Source organism: Daphnia magna, linkage group LG9 (assembly GCF_020631705.1).
Source record: "Daphnia magna isolate NIES linkage group LG9, ASM2063170v1.1, whole genome shotgun sequence".
NCBI lineage: Eukaryota > Metazoa > Arthropoda > Branchiopoda > Diplostraca > Daphniidae > Daphnia > Daphnia magna.
In genome coordinates, this window is record NC_059190.1 from 503,201 (window position 1) to 524,056 (window position 20,856).

At 38.0% G+C, this 20,856-nt stretch overlaps 8 protein-coding genes across 10 annotated transcripts; 5 read left to right on the plus strand and 3 right to left on the minus strand.

The window, feature by feature from the left end:
* Nucleotides 1–6: 6 nt before the first annotated feature.
* On the minus strand, nucleotides 7–3,215 carry LOC116931269 (calcium release-activated calcium channel protein 1). The gene is made up of 5 exons (XM_032938846.2): nucleotides 3,031–3,215; nucleotides 2,131–2,286; nucleotides 869–1,000; nucleotides 597–778; nucleotides 7–525 (listed from the first exon to the last, which is right to left on the minus strand). Exons 1-5 carry the CDS (start codon nucleotides 3,187–3,189, stop codon nucleotides 171–173), a joined length of 984 nt encoding a protein of 327 aa, XP_032794737.1. The 5' UTR covers nucleotides 3,190–3,215; the 3' UTR covers nucleotides 7–170.
* A 2,678-nt stretch (nucleotides 3,216–5,893) lies between these two features.
* LOC116931268 (T-complex protein 1 subunit zeta) lies at nucleotides 5,894–8,408 on the plus strand. Its single transcript, XM_032938845.2, is given in 12 exon segments — nucleotides 5,894–6,006; nucleotides 6,008–6,063; nucleotides 6,227–6,290; nucleotides 6,350–6,484; nucleotides 6,548–6,562; nucleotides 6,564–6,759; nucleotides 6,819–6,996; nucleotides 7,134–7,293; nucleotides 7,355–7,534; nucleotides 7,609–7,756; nucleotides 7,823–8,132; nucleotides 8,193–8,408. Coding segments are annotated over 12 exon segments (1,593 nt in total). The 5' UTR covers nucleotides 5,894–5,925; the 3' UTR covers nucleotides 8,263–8,408.
* Nucleotides 8,409–8,512: 104 nt separating this feature from the next.
* On the minus strand, nucleotides 8,513–9,770 carry LOC116931274 (protein lin-7 homolog C). The gene is made up of 5 exons (XM_045179082.1): nucleotides 9,598–9,770; nucleotides 9,482–9,523; nucleotides 9,173–9,419; nucleotides 9,000–9,111; nucleotides 8,513–8,942 (listed from the first exon to the last, which is right to left on the minus strand). The coding sequence occupies exons 1-5, from the start codon at nucleotides 9,641–9,643 to the stop codon at nucleotides 8,787–8,789; spliced, it is 603 nt and encodes a 200-aa protein (XP_045035017.1). The 5' UTR covers nucleotides 9,644–9,770; the 3' UTR covers nucleotides 8,513–8,786.
* A 1,219-nt stretch (nucleotides 9,771–10,989) lies between these two features.
* Nucleotides 10,990–12,108, plus strand: LOC116931276. Its single transcript, XM_032938856.2, has 4 exons — nucleotides 10,990–11,161; nucleotides 11,391–11,536; nucleotides 11,614–11,751; nucleotides 11,818–12,108. Exons 1-4 carry the CDS (start codon nucleotides 11,111–11,113, stop codon nucleotides 11,888–11,890), a joined length of 408 nt encoding a protein of 135 aa, XP_032794747.1. The 5' UTR covers nucleotides 10,990–11,110; the 3' UTR covers nucleotides 11,891–12,108.
* A 507-nt stretch (nucleotides 12,109–12,615) lies between these two features.
* On the plus strand, nucleotides 12,616–14,548 carry LOC116931275 (high mobility group protein DSP1). The gene is made up of 5 exons (XM_032938855.2): nucleotides 12,616–12,777; nucleotides 12,999–13,172; nucleotides 13,235–13,410; nucleotides 13,490–13,649; nucleotides 13,720–14,548. The coding sequence occupies exons 2-5, from the start codon at nucleotides 13,017–13,019 to the stop codon at nucleotides 13,801–13,803; spliced, it is 576 nt and encodes a 191-aa protein (XP_032794746.1). The 5' UTR covers nucleotides 12,616–12,777; nucleotides 12,999–13,016; the 3' UTR covers nucleotides 13,804–14,548.
* Nucleotides 14,549–14,671: 123 nt separating this feature from the next.
* LOC116931277 (selenoprotein M-like) lies at nucleotides 14,672–15,577 on the plus strand. The gene is made up of 3 exons (XM_032938858.2): nucleotides 14,672–14,927; nucleotides 15,000–15,070; nucleotides 15,158–15,577. The coding sequence occupies exons 1-3, from the start codon at nucleotides 14,823–14,825 to the stop codon at nucleotides 15,375–15,377; spliced, it is 396 nt and encodes a 131-aa protein (XP_032794749.1). The 5' UTR covers nucleotides 14,672–14,822; the 3' UTR covers nucleotides 15,378–15,577.
* Nucleotides 15,578–18,459: 2,882 nt separating this feature from the next.
* On the plus strand, nucleotides 18,460–19,751 carry LOC116931271 (vacuolar protein sorting-associated protein 37B). 2 transcript variants are annotated; one of them, XM_032938850.2, is made up of 3 exons: nucleotides 18,460–18,593; nucleotides 18,654–18,797; nucleotides 18,905–19,751. In XM_032938850.2, the coding sequence occupies exons 1-3, from the start codon at nucleotides 18,552–18,554 to the stop codon at nucleotides 19,502–19,504; spliced, it is 786 nt and encodes a 261-aa protein (XP_032794741.1). In that variant the 5' UTR covers nucleotides 18,460–18,551; the 3' UTR covers nucleotides 19,505–19,751. The 2 variants fall into 2 exon arrangements, with proteins under 2 accessions (XP_032794741.1, XP_032794742.1); XM_032938851.2 differs by having other exon boundaries at nucleotides 18,488–18,593; nucleotides 18,679–18,797.
* LOC116931272 (dnaJ homolog subfamily C member 30, mitochondrial) lies at nucleotides 19,555–20,520 on the minus strand. 2 transcript variants are annotated; one of them, XM_032938852.2, is made up of 2 exons: nucleotides 20,360–20,520; nucleotides 19,555–20,300 (listed from the first exon to the last, which is right to left on the minus strand). In XM_032938852.2, exon 2 carries the CDS (start codon nucleotides 20,289–20,291, stop codon nucleotides 19,632–19,634), a length of 660 nt encoding a protein of 219 aa, XP_032794743.2. In that variant the 5' UTR covers nucleotides 20,292–20,300; nucleotides 20,360–20,520; the 3' UTR covers nucleotides 19,555–19,631. The 2 variants fall into 2 exon arrangements, with proteins under 2 accessions (XP_032794743.2, XP_032794744.2); XM_032938853.2 differs by having other exon boundaries at nucleotides 19,555–20,297; nucleotides 20,360–20,500.
* Nucleotides 20,521–20,856: the final 336 nt, after the last annotated feature.

The following is a 20,856-nucleotide window of genomic DNA, read 5'->3' on the forward strand; positions in this document are numbered from 1 at the left end:
AAAAAAAACGAAGGAATTATTTACCTCGAATTAGAAAACAGAGTTAAACAACCAACAATGGCCAAAATTATGTGCGTAATTTATAAAAAAAGTAATAATAATAACGATAGGAAGACGACATTTTGGGCGATCGGTAGACCTGGTTGGGAATTTAAAATGAAGAGAGATTTTCAAATTATGTTAACCAATGGGCCATTGCGAATTTCCCGCGTGGTTGTCAACTCATCGCCCATTTCAAGAACATGTTTGAGCTCTTCAAGCTCTTGGATGCCACACTTTCGCGTTTCATAGGTATGCGCCACCAGATTGCGGTAAAAGATTATAGCAAACCAAATGAAGAGAATTACGAACGGAACTAGAATTGCTGTGGCAACGTAAGCAGCTTCCTTTAAAACACTGTAGAACTGAATCCAACAAAGGATTGCCACTTCAACCATGAAAAGGAGAATACCCAAAACTGTTGAACAACCCCATGCCAGCTCAATATACATGTGCATCTTTTCATGTGGAGACTCATTCACTAAACTAAACAAAGAAATTAAATTTAGATTAATATCATCTGCAAGTGCAACCAGAAAAATTACAAAGTGTTTCACCTAAGTATGTGCAAGTTGGAGATGGCTTCCATGTTGGGTAAGATGCATGTTGAAATGAGCAGGGCTAGCATATGTACTGCGACTAGCATGGTTGTGCAAATAGCAAACAAAAACAAAAGTGGTTTGGGGAGTTGTTCACTGTCTGAGTTGTTGTTATTTAACTGTATTTCAACCACTGCTACCTTGAAGATACATAATAGAAAACAAAAAGAAAGTTTAATGCATGCTGAACCTCAAGATTTAAAGTTAAAGTATTGATTGAAATTACAAACCATTGCGAATCCTGCTAAAAGGGCTGATGTGTTACTTGCTGCTTTCAGCTTGGCTTTGCTCAAGTGTAATTTTCTCCATGACAAGAAAGCTGGGCCTTGGTGATGTATACTGTCCCCTTGAGTTGACATTTTCTGTCACATGATAAACAATTGTCAGAAAAAAATGTATCCGATACCAAATCAGAACAACTATTAGAACATCTACTATGTATGTTAAGCCAATTTCAAATTTTCTTTTTTGCTGGTGGTCTATTCTGCTTTACTAAAGATAAAGTAAAAACATAAGTGTCTCAAATTCTTGAGGATCTCAGATATTGTAAAAAAATTTTGCTCTTAAAAACGCTACGGAATTAGGCGAGCAGCAGAAAATAAAAGCTATGTAATGCTCTGCAAAATTAAGCTACATAATTCACTAAAAACTCTGAAGACAAACCAAAAACAGTGTGAACCTTGAAATTGAGGTTAATCACTGAAGAGAGAGCAGAGAGCCTTTCACCACAGAATAAAAGAATCTATTTTGTTTTTGTTTTCGTAAAAATTCATATGGGCAGAATTTTTTGACAGTTGTAAACAGAGCATTTCCTAGCAGAAAACTGACTACTGAGTTTTTATTTGAAATTTGTCAACATCGAAGTCAGATATTAAAACTCGTTAACGAGAGTTTTGACACTGAGCCAAAGTTGTACGTTTTGTACTGTCTGTTAATCATCATTATTATTATTTTTTAAGTTTCCTTTCTTTTCAAATTATCATGGTATGGACCAGGAACATGAGGAAGTTTCTTGGCAATTGGCAATACATGCGCTGGATTGACCACCATCTACCAACTAATCCGTAAGGTATTGCACAGTAGTATTTTCCTCTTTTCTTTGTTTCCGGAATCCAGACCGTAAATGGCCTGACAAAAAGAATTAGCAGTAATTTTGGTTTGGGCCCTACAGGATAATCATTGTACAGCTAGGGTATATCAATTACTTTCAGCTACCGAGTCAGTTTGTGGCAATTTAAGCTCTTCCTCATAGGAGGAAATGTCTGATCAAGTAAAATCAGGAACAGATAAACGTTCGAATTCGTGTTAAGATAGCTCAGGTGGTCCAACAAATACCATTTCATTGTAGCTTAAGGTTTCGCTCCGTTAACGGACGAGTCGAACACTGATTGGGCGATTTACTTGTAATTTACTAAGGGATATGGCGATTTAAGTTGTCATTTACTTCTCTAAGTGTTTCCTTAGGTACTTTATCTGTTTAAATTCTACTTACTTTATCTTCGGTTTTTTCAACATTGCCACCGGAGCAAGTGGTGGTTGAATTCACTGACGAAACATCAAGTCCGAAGGTTGAGGCATGCTTCTGCAAATGTTGTAGCACACTAGATTGCGTTTTCGAAGCCCATGATCTGGAAATTCCAGAATCCCCCTATAAAAGTAAAGAAAAACTTTACCATGTATTGAACGCTATCTAGAAAGTAGTCATAGCTGCAAGCTTGAAGCTCAAGATGGATTAATTTAGTGCATAGTTGCAGATTTCTGTAACATTTCTAATAACCTTCTATTCCCTTAAAAGGAGTGTATGGGTCTAAACAAGCTTGGAACTGGGACTGGCCAATAGGAATCCCATAGAACGTCTTGTGAAAAAATACTAAGCAGATTCGCCATATAAGGAATGCAAACACACGAGGGCACTACTATGTAGGGGTATGTGTTACGGAATCTTTACTCAATAAGCATTGTTTTGAGCGGTCGGATCCAGCTCATTCTGCTTTGTTTCAGTGTCACGAACCAAAAAGCTATTGGGAAGTAAGACAAGCAGAGACGTTCGAATTAAAAAATAAAATAGGTTTTACGTAATGCGAGTAAGGGTAATACCTTTATAAACATGCAATTATTTTCATTAATCCTAAGCGATGCTGACCTACAGTCTAGAAAAAAATTTCTTTTCTGTTCAAAGATGATTTCCGTGCCTTTAAATAGCAGTTTCTTAACCAGGGCTGGGGGTTTTTCCGTACAAAGTGTTAAATAAAGTTTCATTTGAATCACGATTAGTAACCATCAACTAAATATGCTTAATCGTGTTTAACACAAGTATTAAAGAGAAAAAAACACAATAGGCTTTTGGGGGAAAGTCGATTAAATGGTTAGACAAGTCGAGCACTTAACTTACTAATGAAATCCCTGTAGCACTAGTACTCGAGCACGCACTACACGATGGACACTTTTGAATTATTGGCGAACTGATGGAGCTAAATGATCTCGACCTAGCATAGAAATGCTGTTGCCTTACGTTTGGTGGACAGTGTCCTACCACCCTGTATCTGTCCATTCTTGTACGAAACTGAAAGTTAGAAGCAACTGTTCCTGCCCGTTCGACTTTCAAAAATGAATAAACGCGTCTGGATTTCTTGGGAAGGTTAATTTTGTTATGGCAACATCTATGGTTTTGAAAGATTTGCATATGAAAAAGCTGTGTATATCGTTCGACTGTTCTTGCATTATTTCACCTTAACGTATAAGTCTCTCCCAGTTTTTGGATTCTAAAATTTATATCGTCGGATAATAGAGTATGTTGCGCACAGTCGAATCTAGAAAATCAAGACAGAGCATTTCGACAAATATTAGGGATACTAAGTTTCTTGGCTAAAGAAAAGAATCTAAATTTAATCTTTTTGGAGTTAGTCCTCTTACAGCCGAAGAATTTACTAATTTGTGTGAGGTATTGGCGTCAAATCTGATAGATATTTGCCTTGATGTACAACTGCTGATTAGCAAACCAGCCATTGTCACGTTCTGTCTTTTATTGTTATTTTGGTCAAGGTTTTGCTGGACGTCAGTTCATCTGTCGCCAGGGAAGAGGAAATGGTTGAAGTAGTGTCTGTTACTTGAACTGTTGCCTTGTTTATGCTTGTTTAGTGGCAGTGTCAGAATGTAGATGTCAACGAGTTCACCATACCCCAATGAAGGCAGATCTTCCGTTATCCCGTTATACCTCAAGCCTAACGCATCACCGATAGAGCCACAACTAAAACCATCAAGCTGCTACCTAATTATTCGCAGTGTGGGATTCCTACACCGTTGTTCACCTAGTCGAAATTAAAAACGTTTCTTTCCTAAGGAATCGCTCCTACGATCGGTATCTCGCTTTAAAAAATTGTAATCACCGAATTCTTAATGACTAATTCATTACAGGTAACTTACTGCTATGGATTCTGGAGCAGCGATGCTTAGAGGAGTGCTTGGTCGTGATATTTGATGATCACCGTCATTTAAAGGCCCGCGGTGGTGAAAAGAACCCATTGAACTATGTGAACTCGACCTATTGTTGAAGGCAGCTTGCCTTACTGCTGGAGGAAAGTAATGAATGGGCGAAGATGGAATAGTTGGTGCAGCTCCATTTTCATGTTCGGATGGCGTTCCATCGGCTAAATCATTCTCTGATGTGACGTTCATTTTATAGCTGGCTTCACCTCTTTCTAATTCTTGGGGACAGTCCGAGGAGTGTCGCTTGTGTTTTTGAAAAATTAGGCACCAACTAGGACGAAACCTGTTTCAAACTGTTCTGATGGACACGTCTTGGTTAACTGCAATGCATGGACCCCTGATTGGCAGCAAAATCACTTTTTGCGGGATTACTTCACTTCCGTTTACTAGCACCGCGTAAAAATTCGTTGTACGATCTGTAAGCCTAACAGAAGAAATGTGCAACATTGCTGTAAAATGTGGTGATAGATATATGCTTTTCACCTGGCAGTAAGGCCGACTTATTACTTTTTTTGGCCATGAAAAAATTTATGTTTTTCCTTTACTTGTCCTACTTTCGGTTCCTGTCCATCGATCTGCTGTCAATTAAAACATCATCAAGTGGTCCTGCATAAAAGAAAGTTCCGGGTTTTAGTAATAAATCTTCGTGAAGGTCATGTTCTTGCATTTACACGAACGTGTGAGCCTTCGTAATCTATGGCAAGAACGATTTTGCAGTTATTGTCTAGGCTGTTCTGAAACAAAAATATGAAAATGAGATTTCTTACTCCGTATATGTTTACATCTTTTTGTATGAAGAAGCCGAAAAAGCCAACGTCCTTCCATCAGTAGTAGCCTCTGGACGTCTGGAGAGTGAAAAAGGCGATATTTTTCCCTTGACACACTGACATACAGTAAATCATTATCTTTGCGGTTCCAATCATGTGCACATTGCACGTTTTCAATCGTAAGTTTTACTTCTCAAATTCAGATATTGACTAGCGCAACTGTTGGCATTTTTGCATGATTTCTCTGCCTAATTGTAGTAACCAGGATGTGGACTAGGGGATTTTTTTACAATTTTCTCACGTTAATAAAATGTTTCGGGAGGCAGCCGTGAGCAAAGGATCCGGTTGAACAATTCGATTAAAGCATATAGATAGTGAGGGAAGGTCATCGCAGAATGTACATCGTGATAATACACGGTTGATGCGGACATATTTTTTAAAGAAGTATTGCCTTAAACCTCTATTGAATTGAAACATCTCATAGCCAGTTTTTCATTCTTCACTAACAGTCCAACACTCCTCGCTCTACCTTTTTTTAGACTGTTTCTCACGTTGTGTACAGTTTGAAACGATCACTAGTTCAGACTACTTCACCACCACAGCCATATGGTTTCGACTTTCATTGTTCGGTATTAGTTCAAAATAAATTATATCGAGCCGTAATAAAATTATTTAAGGGCTAGAAAAAAATTTCAAATTTTATTCTAATGATCACTTCACATGATTCTGTTTATAATTAAATAAAAAGTGCTACAGAACGTTATTAGTCGTTTGGAGCAAATGCCGCTTGCCATCTAGCGAAACCAGTTTAAGGCTAGTATAGAGAACACCTCGTGCTTTTTTGAGAGTCATTCTGAAGAGACTCAACGTGTGTCATTCTGTGAGTTACTTTTACCGGCTCTCCCCCATTGCAGCACCGTTTTTCAATCGTAATTTTCATAATTCCTTCGAGTCAGATATTTATAATTTTTACATTGCTGTGTTTATTCCTCTTTGCTAGGTCACTACTGAATCCCAATTTCTCGTAGATCGTCATGGCATCCATCAGTCTTCTGAATCCCAAAGCCGAGATAGCTCGTGCTGCCCAGGCCCTTGCTGTCAATATTTCTGCTGCCAAAAGGAATTCAAGATGTAATGAAGTCTAATTTAGGTCCAAAAGGCACCATGAAAATGTAAGTATAAATTTGCCTAAGTGATTGTGCATCAAGACTCTTGCACAAAAGGAGGTCCCATTTGACATTGAAACTCATTTTGATTTTAATTATTGTTCTAAATGGTGAAATGACCAAGCCATACAATTGCACAATTATGATTAATTCTCTACAATTGCAATAGGCTTGTCTCAGGTGCTGGAGAAATTAAGATTACTAAGGATGGAAATGTTCTTTTGCATGAAATGGTAAAATTGAGAATCAGTCTCTTTGCTAGAACTCCCTAATAGCTGCTTATGTTCTGTAGCAAATCCAACATCCTACTGCTTCATTGATTGCTCGAGCATCCACTGCTCAAGATGAGGTTACTGGAGATGGTACCACTAGCACTGTTTTGGTTATTGGGGAATTGCTTAAACAAGCAGATCTCTATGTATCTGAGGTAAAATATTCCATCAGAAGAAAGTAAAGTTGCAGTATGCATTGATAAATATCTGAATTTTAGGGTCTCCACCCTAGGAATTTTGACTGAGGGTTTTGAGCTTGCAAAGGTGAAAGCCTTAGAAGTTCTTGAGTCTGCAAAGATTCCAGTGGAATCTAAGCGAGATATTCTGCTTCAAGTTGCAAGAACCTCATTGCGGACAAAGGTTCACCATGTTTTGGCTGATCTCCTTACAGAAGCCTGCGTAGATGCCACATTAGCAATTCAGGAAGAAGGTAGAAATAAATCAACAAATTTTTGCAGGTGTTTCACAACTTTTACATGCAAATTTTAGATAAACCCATCGATCTGCATATGGTTGAAATTATGGAGATGCAACACAAGACAGAACTAGATACCCAACTTATCCGCGGGATCGTTATGGATCATGGCTCCCGCCACCCCGATATGCCTAAGAGGGTCGACAATGCCTACATTCTCACTTGCAATGTTTCAATGGAATACGAGAAAAGGTAGTTTGCAGGTCTTACCGTATTCTATTCTTTCATAGAAAGGCTTTGGGCCGTTCATAGTTTTTACCATTCCGGCTGTATAGTGTTCTAGAACACGCATAGTCTTATACTTTTATTGCTATCCTTCATGTAAACAGTGAGGTGAATTCAGGATTCTTTTACAAGACCGCCGATGAACGCGAGAAACTCGTGAAAGCTGAAAGGCAATTCATTGAGAGTCGCGTTCAAAAAGTAATTGATTTGAAGAAGAAGGTTTGCGATGGCACTGACAAGAACTTCGTAATCATCAACCAGAAGGTATTATTTCGAATATTGCACGGTTACAGAGAAGCGTGGTATCCTACTATTTCAATGACAGGGTATCGATCCGCTATCTTTGGATATGTTGGCCAAGGAGGGCATTATTGCCCTTCGTCGCGCCAAACGCCGCAATATGGAGCGCTTGACTCTGGCTTGTGGTGGTATCGCCATGAATTCGTTTGATGATATTTCCGAATCCTGTCTCGGATATGCTGGTTCTGTCTATGAACATGTTTTGGTAATAATAATTTTATGTTAATTTGAATTAACGTCTTAAACAGTTCCTGACGCTTAACTCGGCTATTACGATAGGGTGAAGAAAAGTACACGTTCGTCGAAGATTGTCGTAATCCACGAAGTGTTACTATTCTCATCAAGGGTCCGAATAAGTATACTTTGACGCAAACGAAAGATGCCATTAGGGATGGACTTCGTGCTGTTGTCAACGCACTCGAAGATGGTGTGATGGAAGCTAATTGTTTCTTCGTTGAACTCTATTTAATTTAATTTTTTGTTTTATTTCAAGGTTTTGTTGTTCCCGGAGCAGGAGCCGTTGAAGTTGCAACTCACAAGGCCTTGATTGCATACAAGGAACAGGTGAAGGGACGTGCTCGTTTGGGTGTTCAGGCTTATGCTGATGCCATGCTGATCATTCCCAAAGTCTTGGCACAGAATGCGGGATTTGATCCGCAAGATTCTATTGTTAAAATGCAACAAGAGTTCGCTGAAGGCGGGCCCTTCATCGGTTTTGATCTGCAATCAGGAGAGCCAATGATCCCTGCAGATCTAGGAATCTATGATAACTACCGTGTTAAGAAACAGATTCTTCATTCTTGGTAATTTTATTTATTTGAAACTAATCTACTTTTTTATTCTATGTATGCTTCTTTTTCCAGCACGGTCATTGCTAGCAATCTGCTTTTGGTGGATGAAATTATGCGTGCTGGTCTGTCATCGTTGAAGTAAAGTCCATGTATTAAGCTCCACCGAGTTCCTGAGCAGCAATGGATGACTTTTTCTAATCAATCTGCTTGAATTCTAATTTCGTTCCGGCTCACTATTTTCGTCCGCTTGAGAAACTAATGTTATTACAATCTGCTAATCACAACTCAGTTTTAGTTTTTGCTGTTATTATTCATCAAGGAATTTTTTTATTATTTTCAACAAACTGAGATAAAAATGGTAGTTGAGTTTAGTGGTCAGTTTGCCGTGTGGATTAGGATTATCGACTATTTTTTATTTCTGGAAACTTGTGTTCCTGCAAACACGAAAACAACAGCAAAGATAACTCAAGGAAATTGTTCTCTACAAAACAATTGACAAACGTTTGACCGTTTTTGTCACAGTTGCTCAATTTCAAAATGAATACAGCTACACAATTTTGAGGATTTTTAAAAACAGATCAGGATGGGGAAATGGTTAAACTATTAATAATGCAGTATTTGCGATGCAGATGATAGTGTTTTTAGCTGAAGTTTGCTCGAATAAAGTCAATATGGTTGTCTCCGGCGCGTCGTTCTTTGTTTGTCGAAACGCATTTCCATCTCTTCCAATATCTTTGGTGTGTAGCGAACAACTAGTTTCACTGAACCATGAGCAGCTTTGAGGAGTTCAACTGCTTTCTCGTGGTTTTCTCCCTCTACCGACTAAAGATAGTGAAACATTAGCAGCTGTTGAAGAAAAATGAGCAAAACTTATCTTACCACTCCATTAACAGAGAGCAATTGGTCTCCACGTTTGAGACCACCATGTCTGTCTGCCACACCACCAGGAATGATTCTTGATATGTAGATTGGTGAATTTTGCTCTCTTCCTATTATTTATTTAATTTTAAAGTGATGATGTTAAAACATAATTGTATGATTTTTCTCACCTCCCCATTACATTGAACCCAAGGCCCTCATCAGTTTTTGGAAGCTCTACTACCCGTGGATGGGCATGACCTTCACTTGCAGCAAAGGCTGCAATTGTAGCTTTGGCTGTGGCAGAAGCTCGAACATCAGGTGAACCACCCATTTCCACTGTCTCATATACATGTTCGTAAACTTCTCTCACAGCCCTAAGAAAATCACTCTGCAACACCTTATGCAAGGCAGACAATTTTGCCGTTGGAACCTCTCCACCTAGATATGAATTTGTATATGACCTAAAAACTTTGGTTGAGAAATTTTTGCATTTTTCTTACTTTTCATCAATTTTTCTAACAGTTCCACAGCTCGATTTATATCTACAGCAATAAGAAACAGTTGAGGGAACAACCAATGCCATTGCACAAAAAATGTGAAAATATTTCCAATTTACCTTTGTCTAGAGATAATTGCTCGTTTATAGTCGTAGTAGCCATCATTGATATTTTGGTATAATTAAGATGACTGTGAAATTTGGGTTAAGAACAGCTAAATTTCCAGAGCAAAACACAAAAAAACTTGCTGTCAAAATATAGGCTCCGCCCTGGCATACTTTGTCCGCCGTCGGATGAGTGCTTCAACGCCCTCTTTAATAGTCGAAAGTTTCATTTTATTGTATAATCTTTTTATAATTTTTTATCATAGAAATTTATTTCTTTAGGTAAAAAATTGTAGAAAGATTCTATGTTTCATTTATTCAGGTGGGAATGGTGAAGCGCTTAGGCCATACTGTTTAGCCAGCCAGAAGCTCTGGTCTAGAAGCATGGATGCCAATCAATAGCATGCTCTCAAGTCCCAATCCCTCTTCCCAACTCCCAAGCTCCGTTTTCATGTCACAACTTCAAAAGTAGCACCAACTAGATTGCTATCTCAAGAAGCCAACGACAGAGCTTATGTTTACCGAGGGATTTTTTCATTTCTTCAAGATTGTTGTTCTCTCCTCACAAACCGTTCTTCCGGTACCTGACGCCGTAATTTGAACACAAGCTATCTTGAATACATGTGTATGACCATACATTCTATGGTTGAATTCGGTCAAAAAACGCACAAAACATTACACCCATGAAACAGTTCTAGTTGGAAATTGACGAGCCAGCTGTCTATTATATACTTGAATATACTTCGAAATGAAGAAATCCAGACCACGATTTCAATGAGAAGATAACATCCAAGGTAAAAGATTAGTTATTCTTATGTATAAATTCCGAAAAAAAAGTTTAATGCACCCTTTCAAAATGTTAAAAAGAGATATTTGTGCGATTAGCATTTTGGAATGTTTCAAACCGGGTTCTGAAATGATTTTCGTGCAAAAACATTTGATTTTTTCCAGAGAACTTCAAGTCCGATAATATTCATCCTTAATATTTTTAAAAGGAAGTGGAGGAGATGGAAATGACCTAGATTTTTAGCTGGTGTGATAAAATAAGTCCTCGTAGTTCTTGCCCTTTTTCTTTCATTTGTTTTTGAATGTCACTGTAACGCATCAACACCAGATTCGCGAATTCTGTTTATCCTTTTTATAGGTCAAATGTCGAATTGTGACCTACATGTCTGCCTTATTTGATAGACGAACACGAGGATAGAATGACGGAGTGCGTTCGGGACGGAGACGGAAAACAAAATTAAAATAAAATATAGACGGAAAAATGTTCAAACAAGTTGCCGAGAGAGAGATTGATATGGTAATTCACTTGAAAGACGACGGCTGAGTCAACAAATGCCATGAGCGTCGGGCCGCCCGCTCTTGTGCCCGGCGGGATGGACAAACGCGCCTAGTGCGGACAGGACAGGAGGTACAAATAGCAGTCGGTGTCGATATTAGCTAGCATCGTGTTCTCTGAAGGAGCAGTTTAGTCTTGAAAAAGTTCCCATTTCATCTGAGTTTACAACAACCCGAAATAATCACCATGAAATCAACTAAAGTTATTACACTGTTGCTGATAGCATCATTTGCTATGGTAAACTTATTTAAACTATTTAGAATTAGTCTTAATACCACAAACTAAATCGCATTTCTGGTTTAAAAATAGTACTGGGCTAGACCTAGTTAAAGTGCTCGAATTTATCTGTTTATTTCCTGAGTCTAAATGTTTTTCCCAATTGTATATCATATACCGTTTTGAATGTATGGCTTACTTTCATTTTCAAGTTATTTTAATTTAATATGTTCGCTCAAAAACAAAACAGCTCGCTCTATTTGACGTTACCGCCGAAGCTGCAGCCTCCGAACGCCCTCAACGCCGCCGTCGGCCATTTCAAGCTGAACTTGATGCTGACGGCAATGTAATTGCGTCACAAGCAACTCCTCGATTTCCTTTTTTACATCAACGAAGGTCAGTGTCTTTTATAATTTTGACGACATCTGCGATTGTAATATTGATTTTTATTTATTTACTTTATTTTAAACTAGAGCATATGGCAAGGTCAATCAAGTTACTGCTTCGGGCAGCAACTCTAATAGCAAATCATTGCAATCTGATATTTCGGAGAGCTGCAAATCCGAGCCTGGCTGCGAGTGGAGCTGTCCTGAAGATGTTAACGAATGCATGTAATTACGGTTTTACATTTATAAGTTAACACGTTACGCAATTTTTAATATGCTTTGTTTTCTAAGATGCCGCTGTAAATTTGATCCACTGGGCACCAACATCCGCGTTTCACGAGAATCGAGACCTTCCCCACCTTAATCAACATACTTTTTCATTCTAATGCTTATTACTTGATATTGATAACCATCTCCCATAAGCTGATTTTCTCATTTTGTTTCTGCTGACAGACAATTCACTGTTGCCGTTTATATTTACTCTTCCGCCTCTTCAAAAGGCTATTTTCTAACTTATTTTTTGTTTTAATTAAAAATGAATGATATATAACCACGATTAATAATAACGAGACAACAAAACTATAAGAAGATGAAACATTTTCTTTGTTAAACGTTCGTATCGCCAATATTTCTCCAACACATCACGACTCAGAATGAAACTTCAGACGGAGGCGGACAAGTCCTTTATTACTACACACCTGGTTGCTACTATTCCGTTACATGAGCAAAAAACAACATTTTTGCGCAAACTGCAAATAGGGTGAACCTCTTGTATAGTGAAAGGATGTTTATCCTGTCTAAGGTCATTATTATACCTGACCTTCAAAAAGAGTTATAAATAGGTACCATGCGTTGAAATATCAATGCATAAAAAAAGGATGCACAAAACATATCCCATGAGCCTATGCTTGAGAAATGCGCCTAGAACGACCGTTACAAAACATGCGAGGGGTTCAAAATATCCAACGGCAAAGGCGGCTCAATAGGCCAATAGCGAATCAGGAATATAAACAAATACAAATGCGTCCGCTTTTAGTTGGGTGCGCACATGGCTAGCGCATGGTTTCTATTTTGGCTTTAACCTAAGTGTACCCCTGGTACCTACTAGCTTCCTGATGCTGCTTTGTGAGCCCCATAGACCAAGCACCAAGCTCCTTTGTGATAACGTTCTTGAAAAAGTTTTCGACTGCCACTTTGATTAAATTTAATCTTCTGGCCTGTCTTCTACGTTATTTATCCCCCAGAAAGTCTGTAAGTATTGTTTTGTACTATTTCAAATATTTTCGCTTGTCAAATACTTCAAAATTGGGCAAAAACAATAACGTCCGAGAGACACAATTACGCTTTTGGACGCAAACTAAGCCCCTCCTTTGCCATGATTTTCGAAGTCAGACATGCTTGTTTAGTTTTCTCAAAAAATACTTGTAAGGTTTTCTTGTATTAAGTGTGCCTGTTTTCTTGAACTCTTCTAGATTTCAAGATAGTTCAAAATGCCCCGTGCAAAAGGAGATTCAAACAAGCCTCGTGGTAGAATGACTGCTTATGCTTATTTCATGCAAACATGCCGAGAAGAGCACAAAAATAAATACCCAGATGAAAATGTAGTATTCTTGGAGTTTTCTAGAAGATGTGCTGGCCAATGGAAGGTAAATTCTATAATGTGGTTCATCATTCTTGACATACATTTACCTCTGGTCTTTCATTAAAGCTCATGACTGAAAATGACAAAAAGAGATTTCAAGGAATGGCAGAGCGTGATAAGCTTCGTTTTGAAAATGAAATGAGGCACTACACACCCCCACAAGGTGCGACGGGTCGAGGAACTAAGCGTAAACAAGTTAAAGATCCAAATGCTCCTAAACGTTCCCTCTCGGCTTTCTTCTGGTATGTTGAAAAAGAAAACAAAAACGTCAACAGTGTAGAAATTGATGTTTAAATTTAATATTTTTAAATCGCGGGATAGGTTTTGTCATGATCTGCGAGGACACGTCAAAGAACAACATCCCGAATACACTTTGGGAGAAATCGCCAAAGAATTGGGAAGACGCTGGGGAGTATCAGACGATGCTACGAAAGCACAGTACGCCGCCAAAGCCGAACAAGACAGAGCGCGTTACGAAAGAGTAAGTTATCATCACTTTGTAATAATCTCATGCTTAAGCACAGTGTCTTACTTTCATTGGTTTCCCTCAGGACATGAATGCGTATAAGAAATCGAAAATAGAGCCACATAATGAGTACTACGACGAGGATGACGAGGAAGAAGATGACGAATAAAGGGATTCCTCAGTGCGAGGGTTTTATTCTGGTTCTCTTTGTTTCTTTATAGATCTTTTCTTCCCTTGTTTTAAGATTCTATGTGAACATGTGGTCAAGAAGACATTCTTCTCCTGTTTTACAAACTGCTTAAGAGAAGGTCTTGAAAATTGTTCTTACTTTTTCCTAATTTTATTTCTGTGACTACCTGTCATTTTCCTCCTACTTGCTCGGTATTCTCATGTGCGTACAACTACTTGTAAGCGTTGGCATGCTGAAGCGTGAAGAAAACCAAAATAATATCCACGGATTGCCCTTTTTTGCAATACTTCATGTAAAAATTGGGAATGTATTTTTTTTTGTCTCGCCGCAAGCTCAATTCATTTCAGGCACAAGGTCTCAATGCCAATTTTTCCCTACATCACTCAAGTGTACACCAAAAAATTGGCAAACATAATGAGCCTTGTGCTTGGATATGAATTAGGCTCAAGTTACCCTGGAATAAGAAAAACAAAATTAAGTTCTGAATTTGGATTCTTGGAATTATTTGGTTTCAGGGTTTGGCAATCTACGATATTAGAGTTTCAGCCCTGAATTCACGTCCGAAAGTCAGTTCTAACAAAAAATATTTTGAGTATCGAACACCCGTCATTCACCAATGAAGCGTTCTTCATTTTCCCTGCGCGAAACATTGTCGTTTTTTTTTTTTTTGTACGTCGGCAGCAAAAGTGGCAATGTCTGAAAATACACCGTCATTTTCCTCTTATTCGTCTGTACCCTGGGGTTAGTTTGGTAGCCTTCATGATGTAAATCCATTGACTTTTCAGGTAGCCTTCGCTGATTGGTTCTACGAGATAAAATGGGTGGGATTGGCAGACGTAGCCCGACAGCTCACCAGCTATTGTCACTCGTGAAAACCGCGATACAAGGGTTTTCTTGCCGCCCATTTCATTTTGTCGGTTCCCAACCTGATGCATACTAGTCTGTAAGAAAAATTTAAAGCAATCGTCTTTCTAAGTCGTCACGTCACTTCTACAGTCATGCGTTCTCCTAATCTGAGTTTCATTGCAAGTGTATTTCTTTTGTCATGCATTGCATTAGCCGATGAGTTACAAAGCACCAATGTAGTCAAGGCTAGAATTGAGGTAAGCATTACCAATTTATGTAATATTAATACAATTCCAAACATAAAAATTTACACTTGCTTTATTTCATAGAGCTGTGGTGGGTGACGTCTGAACAGGCTTCCTCAGGTGAAGAAATTCATTTACGAGGATGTTGAGTTATTGTATCCTTTTGACAAAACAACTTGTTTTAGCTATAATCTGAAGTATCTATGATAAGGATGTTTTCCTTGACTGCTTTTGTTTGACAGTCACAATGTGCTGTTCAAGTCCATTCCAGGTGCACCTCCCTCTCTTCTCCTTTTGAATGAATTCGATGAAGTCGTGGAGAAGGTTGATATTTCAGAATTTTCAAGAGAGGAGTGCAACAACTTCCTTTTGCGCCGTGGCTTCTTTAAAAAGTCAAACACAATGGATGAGGTCCCTGAACATTTACTGAATGGTCCATACTTTCCAAAAGAGGATTTATAACATGAATCTATTTGTTTGTAAAAATATCTGATGGCTTTTGTATGCTGTTTTCAAAAAGCTCAAATTTCAATTGGTTTGTATGAAGCTTGCATTGTTAAACTCTAATAATGGTGCATGCAAGCAGATAAGGCAGTGCAGTTTCTGTACTGTTGCCAAACAATTTGATGCTGTTGAATACAACACAATCAAGCTGTCCACAATTATTAGTTGTAAAGCATTGGTAAGGTACACAGGTGTTTGTGGTTATACTTCATTTATGTGATTCGCCAACGGACGAGGTAACATTTCATATCTTATTCCGTTTTCGAACATTTTGATGAATTTATTGGTTGCTGTTTACGAACATTTGACTGTAACTGATTCCAGGTTACAATTCCTTAGAAGGACACTGCATCCCATGCACAGCTGTTATTTACATGTCGGCTTTGTGGTCAGTTCTTTCGTCTTTCGATGCATATTTCGTCGTGTGGAACATGTGGTTTTTACGTCCTTGGTTTCGGAATGAATCCTTACCATCCCCTATAGTCGAATGGCTGATGCAAATTGTACGGCTGTTCATTGTTATAGCTCATGCATGGTTTTAGCAAACGGGTTTTGTTGAAGTTAGGTGTCACGATTAAATAATGTGGGGTGGGCCTCATAATTGCTAAAATTTACTAAGGTATGTTCTATGCAAAAAAATTAAAATGTTTCCTTGTCACAATGACTAATTGTTCTTACGCTACGCTTACGACGCAAACTCGAGGGGTAAGGATTCAGTTGGCATGGCAACATGAAATCAACTATGCTTATCTTTATTTAGTGCTGTTATAATAAGGAAAAGCAGATATGGATAATCGCCAGGTTCTGATTAATATCTTGAAAGACATGCAAAACAATATCAAAGTGGTGTTGCAATTAACAAAACAACCAGGTGATGAACCATTGCAGGAGAGATTCTATCGGTGGCTTAAAGCACCCTTTCCACTTTGTACGGAAAACGAAGAAATTACTGAAATATCGACCTGTAATCAGTCGATGGACGAAATGGTTGATGCAGTGAATAGATTTGCTCAGTACGTAGCGGACGAGATAGCAAAGGGACAGACGGTGGATGGATGTCGGACAAGGCTGCCACGGCTCCGGGAAGAGCGAGAAAGAATGGAAACCCGATTACGCCAACTGAAGGTGGATCGAGAACACGAGGAAGCTTTTCAAAGGTCAGAGTTGCAATCTCGATTTGATCTCATTCAAGATCTGAAAACCCGTTTGCGAGAGACGGAAGAACGGACGACTAGTTGTCTCCGCCTGGCAAAGTACAGTTTAAAATTTTCAAACTTACGTCTTAACGAAGGCAGAACTGTGCGCTCGTGTATTTTATTTAGTTGTAATTTTAATATTTATTTTCTTTTATTATTTTTTTTTTATTTATTTTTTTAGAGAATGCAGAGAAATGGCAAGAAAAGAATGGGATTCAAAAAATCAGAAACCGCTCGAGGAACAAAAACTTCATTTTGAACTTCTGAGCGCTCAGCTTGCCAACCTTATAAAGGAGAATGCCATCACTGAAAATCAGTTAACGAAATGTTGGTAAGTTACTAATAAATAGTTTTGATATCAATAGTTTTTTTTTATCTTTCTAATTTTATGATTGCTTAGTGAAGAACGGAAGCAAGAAATAGAAACGATGACGATCAAAATGAATGAAGATATTCGCCAACGTCAAGAGGAAGTAGATAATCTGAAACGTGAAGTTTCACTTGAAAGGAAACAACTTCAAGAGTTAGAAGATGCCTTAGCAATCGTGACAATAGATTACGACATAGTTATGGAACAACGCCAAAAGGAAGCTGAAGAAGTGCTACGACGGCAAATAGAAGACCAGATTCGCGAAAAAGCTGCTATCAAAATCCAGCGGTGGTATCGTTTCATTCTCTTTAGAACAATAAGGGCACGTCGAAGAAGGAAGAAGTCCAAGCGTAAAATTTCGAAGGAAGTCAGAAGAGATCCCATAGAAAGGAACAAGATAGATTCTGAAGAAGTCCGTCCGAATAGCCAGTACGCGAGAGATACGTCCGGAGAACTAGGCTCCACAGAAGCTGTTCTTGGCGTCCTAGTAGCACGGAAGTCTGCTGTAATGCGTAATAGAAGTTTTGTTGCCTCCGATTCAAATGATTTAAATGCAGAAGATACTCTCTCAGAATTTGAAGATGAAAAAGAATTGGGTAAAAAGAATCCACCGAAACATAAAAGTAAGAAGACCACTTCTGCTGTTCGGCTGGTCACCGTAAACAAAGGAACCAATTCTGCTGACAAGGAAGTGAAGATTAAGCCTACAACTAGCCTAAATCGATCTTCACAGACGGACAATCGGGTTCCAAAATCGAAGAAATTGTTTCGGTAGTTACTGTCTGAATAGGCATAGAATTAAGAAAATAGATATTTGGAAACGTCATCCTCACTGCGTGCTGTACGGTCATATTCTCGGCAATCGTAACAGTGTTTTCTGTCACCATAAACTATCAGTAAGGTACACAAAAGTAGCATTGTAGTAAAGTTAGCTTATACAAATATTATTATTCCGTGCGTCTGGGCACTGCGTAGATTCTCACCTTTATAGTGTGATCGTTTGCCTGCGTGTAGAGACTTCTTAGACTAAGACCACCACGTATTCCATTTCCTTATTCTGTATGAATGCGGTCCACGACATCTAACAATAAAACAAAAGGTATACAACCACAGTTAGATGTATCGTTCTTGATTATTGATATTTATTTGGCTTCAATTTTCCTGACATGGTACAGTACAACAGGAAAAAAAATCTGCTTTTGAAATTCACGAACTATTTTCTAGGGCATGGTTATTTATCAAGATATACGCTGCAAAAGAGACAATTTTCTCAAAAGAAGTTATTGATATGAGATTATGAGAGGCATTCTGCAAAATAAGTTGCAGTTTTTCTTTGCTACACCTGAAGCCATTGAAAACGATATTAAAATATAACTTTTTATAAAATCGAACTCTAAAATTTAAATGAAATCGGATTTAAAGCCTCAAACCGGTTAACAATCGTTTGTTCTCTTCCAAGGACGTTTCGATACAGAGGGGGAAAAACATGGTTAATGTCAATTGTTACCCCCAGCTGTCGCTGAGAGCCAACTCCAGGATCTCTTTTATTTTTTTGTGTGTTAGGCCATGTTGATGTATGTATGGTACTTCGCTGTTCAACAAAAACAAGTGAGTTGATTATAATGATTAGTCATAATTGTTATAATAATTAATATATTTGATCATAAGCTTTTTATTAAAATGCTAATTGAAGTGGACGATCCTCGAACGGTCACCGTGATGGGACTCCTGCAACATTGTAATTCATCTGAATTGAAAGAACTTTTAAACGAAGACGCCCGCCTAGAGTTTATCATTCGCGATTCTCAGTTGGTAAAAATATATATATATATATATGTATATATAGTAATCACTGCTAGTTACTAAATTTTTTATTTTATTTATTTTAATAGAATAATGATTAAATTTTCCTTTTCTAGGTCAAGCAACAAGAAGGAGAAAAAGATATGCTACTAGCAAGCAACAAATCTTTAGCAGAATACAACTTAACTTGGGAACCTAAAATTAGTTCTGGAAAGCAAAAACTAGTGGAGCTCTATCAGATTGGTTCTCAGCTAGAAAAAAGTCTAGAAGAAAAAGAGATGGTGGGGCAAGGAGAAAGCATTACACTTGATACAGCGCTTGGTTTACTTCAATCTGCTACATTGCAAGCTGACGAAGAATCTGAAAAGCTTGCTGAAAAATTTCTTGACAAGTCATTGGATGTGGATACTTTTGTTGAAGAATTTCAGCAGAGAAGGAAGATGGCTCATCTACGGAAAGTTAAAGCTGATAAGATGAAAGAGCTTGTGGCAAAGCAAAAACATACTGTTCAGCAGCACGGCATTTCAACCCATATAAGGCCAGCTCCACCACCTCCAAGCTATGTCACTCATTCTTCAAGCACCAATCCTATTCCTCCTTACCCTATCCATAATGCTCCTGGAAATCTTCCCTATCCAATCTTCCCCCCAAACAATGCTTCTAGTATGCCCTACCCTATCTATCCAAATTCTAATGTATATAACCCTAGGATGTAAGTTGGAAACATCCTGCTTATAATTGAAGGTTTACAATATTTGAAGCAGTCTTCTGTTTTTCTTTGTCTTGTATTTAAAGGCCTACAAACATCAATAGTTGGTTCAACTGTACACAAACCAAAAAACATTATGGCCCCTTGTAATTTTCTTTTATTTCATCATAGTTAGTTTTTCCTACCATGTGGAGTCCAGCCAAAATGATTATGCCTAATAAAACAAATGCAATAGCATTGTCTGATTTTTTAAATTCAGTTTCATTTATTTTTGCATTATTTTTAGCCTGCCATCTCTCTTTTGCTACAGTTCTTCTATTCAATGTAGTCCCATAATGAAGTCTAGACCATTGGTCATAGTCATAAACTGTTGTTCGTCCTGTAGCTGGTTGTGATCTAGTCTTCTTAAATGGTGATTTTGTTTCACTTTCTTCATACACCACATCAACTCCATGGGAAAGGGAACCATCACGTGGCAGAAGTCCTTTATCATACATTTTACGAAGCTTCAGGTTTCCAAGGATTTCATAAGCAGTAGAGATCTGCCTAAATTTGACAGCAGATTCTTCACTTTGGTCACTCACATCTGGATGGAAAACTTTTGACAATTTATAAAACGAAGCTTTGATTTCTGTTTGTGTAGACTTGGAGGTCAATCCCAGAATTTCGTAGTGATTCACTGGAGGTCGAGTTTGTTTCGAAGATAGAAACCTGCGTAAAGGTCTAATCGAGAGAGCGCCTGTACTGTTTCTGGAACTTTTGACGGTCCAACAACCAAGGTAACAAACAAACATGATCACCTACTACGATTAAGCAAAAAAGTTAAATTGCACGATGTGTTACATTACTTTCTAGAATTTACCTCAGAAGCAAAGTTGCAAACATTTAAGTTAAGTTAGCCAATATTTATTATTTGTTTAGCATGTCGACTTGTTACGAAACACTTTAGTCTGCTCTTTGAAATTTGAAGAGGGTAATACTAAACAGGAAAATATCGATGACTAAATCGAAATCAGCGTTCAATTTCGAATATGCCATGTGATTTATGGAGAATTTCAAGAGATGTCGTATTTTGCCGATTTTGACAAAAGTGGGAAGGCTATACCCTTCCCACTTTTTCATTTTTGGCCAAATTTCAAATTTTGCTTAAAATACATGATTTCGATTCAGAATTGAATGAAAATCATGGAAATCAGGTTTATTTTTCTATTGGTTTTATAGTTTTCTATCTAAACGTTAAAAACCATAAATTAAGTTGTTTCGCTAACAGCACTGTTTTCGTTAAATTTTAAAACGGCTGGTTAAACGAGATAACCAATGACTAATTCGAAATCAGCGTTCAATTTCGAATATGCCATG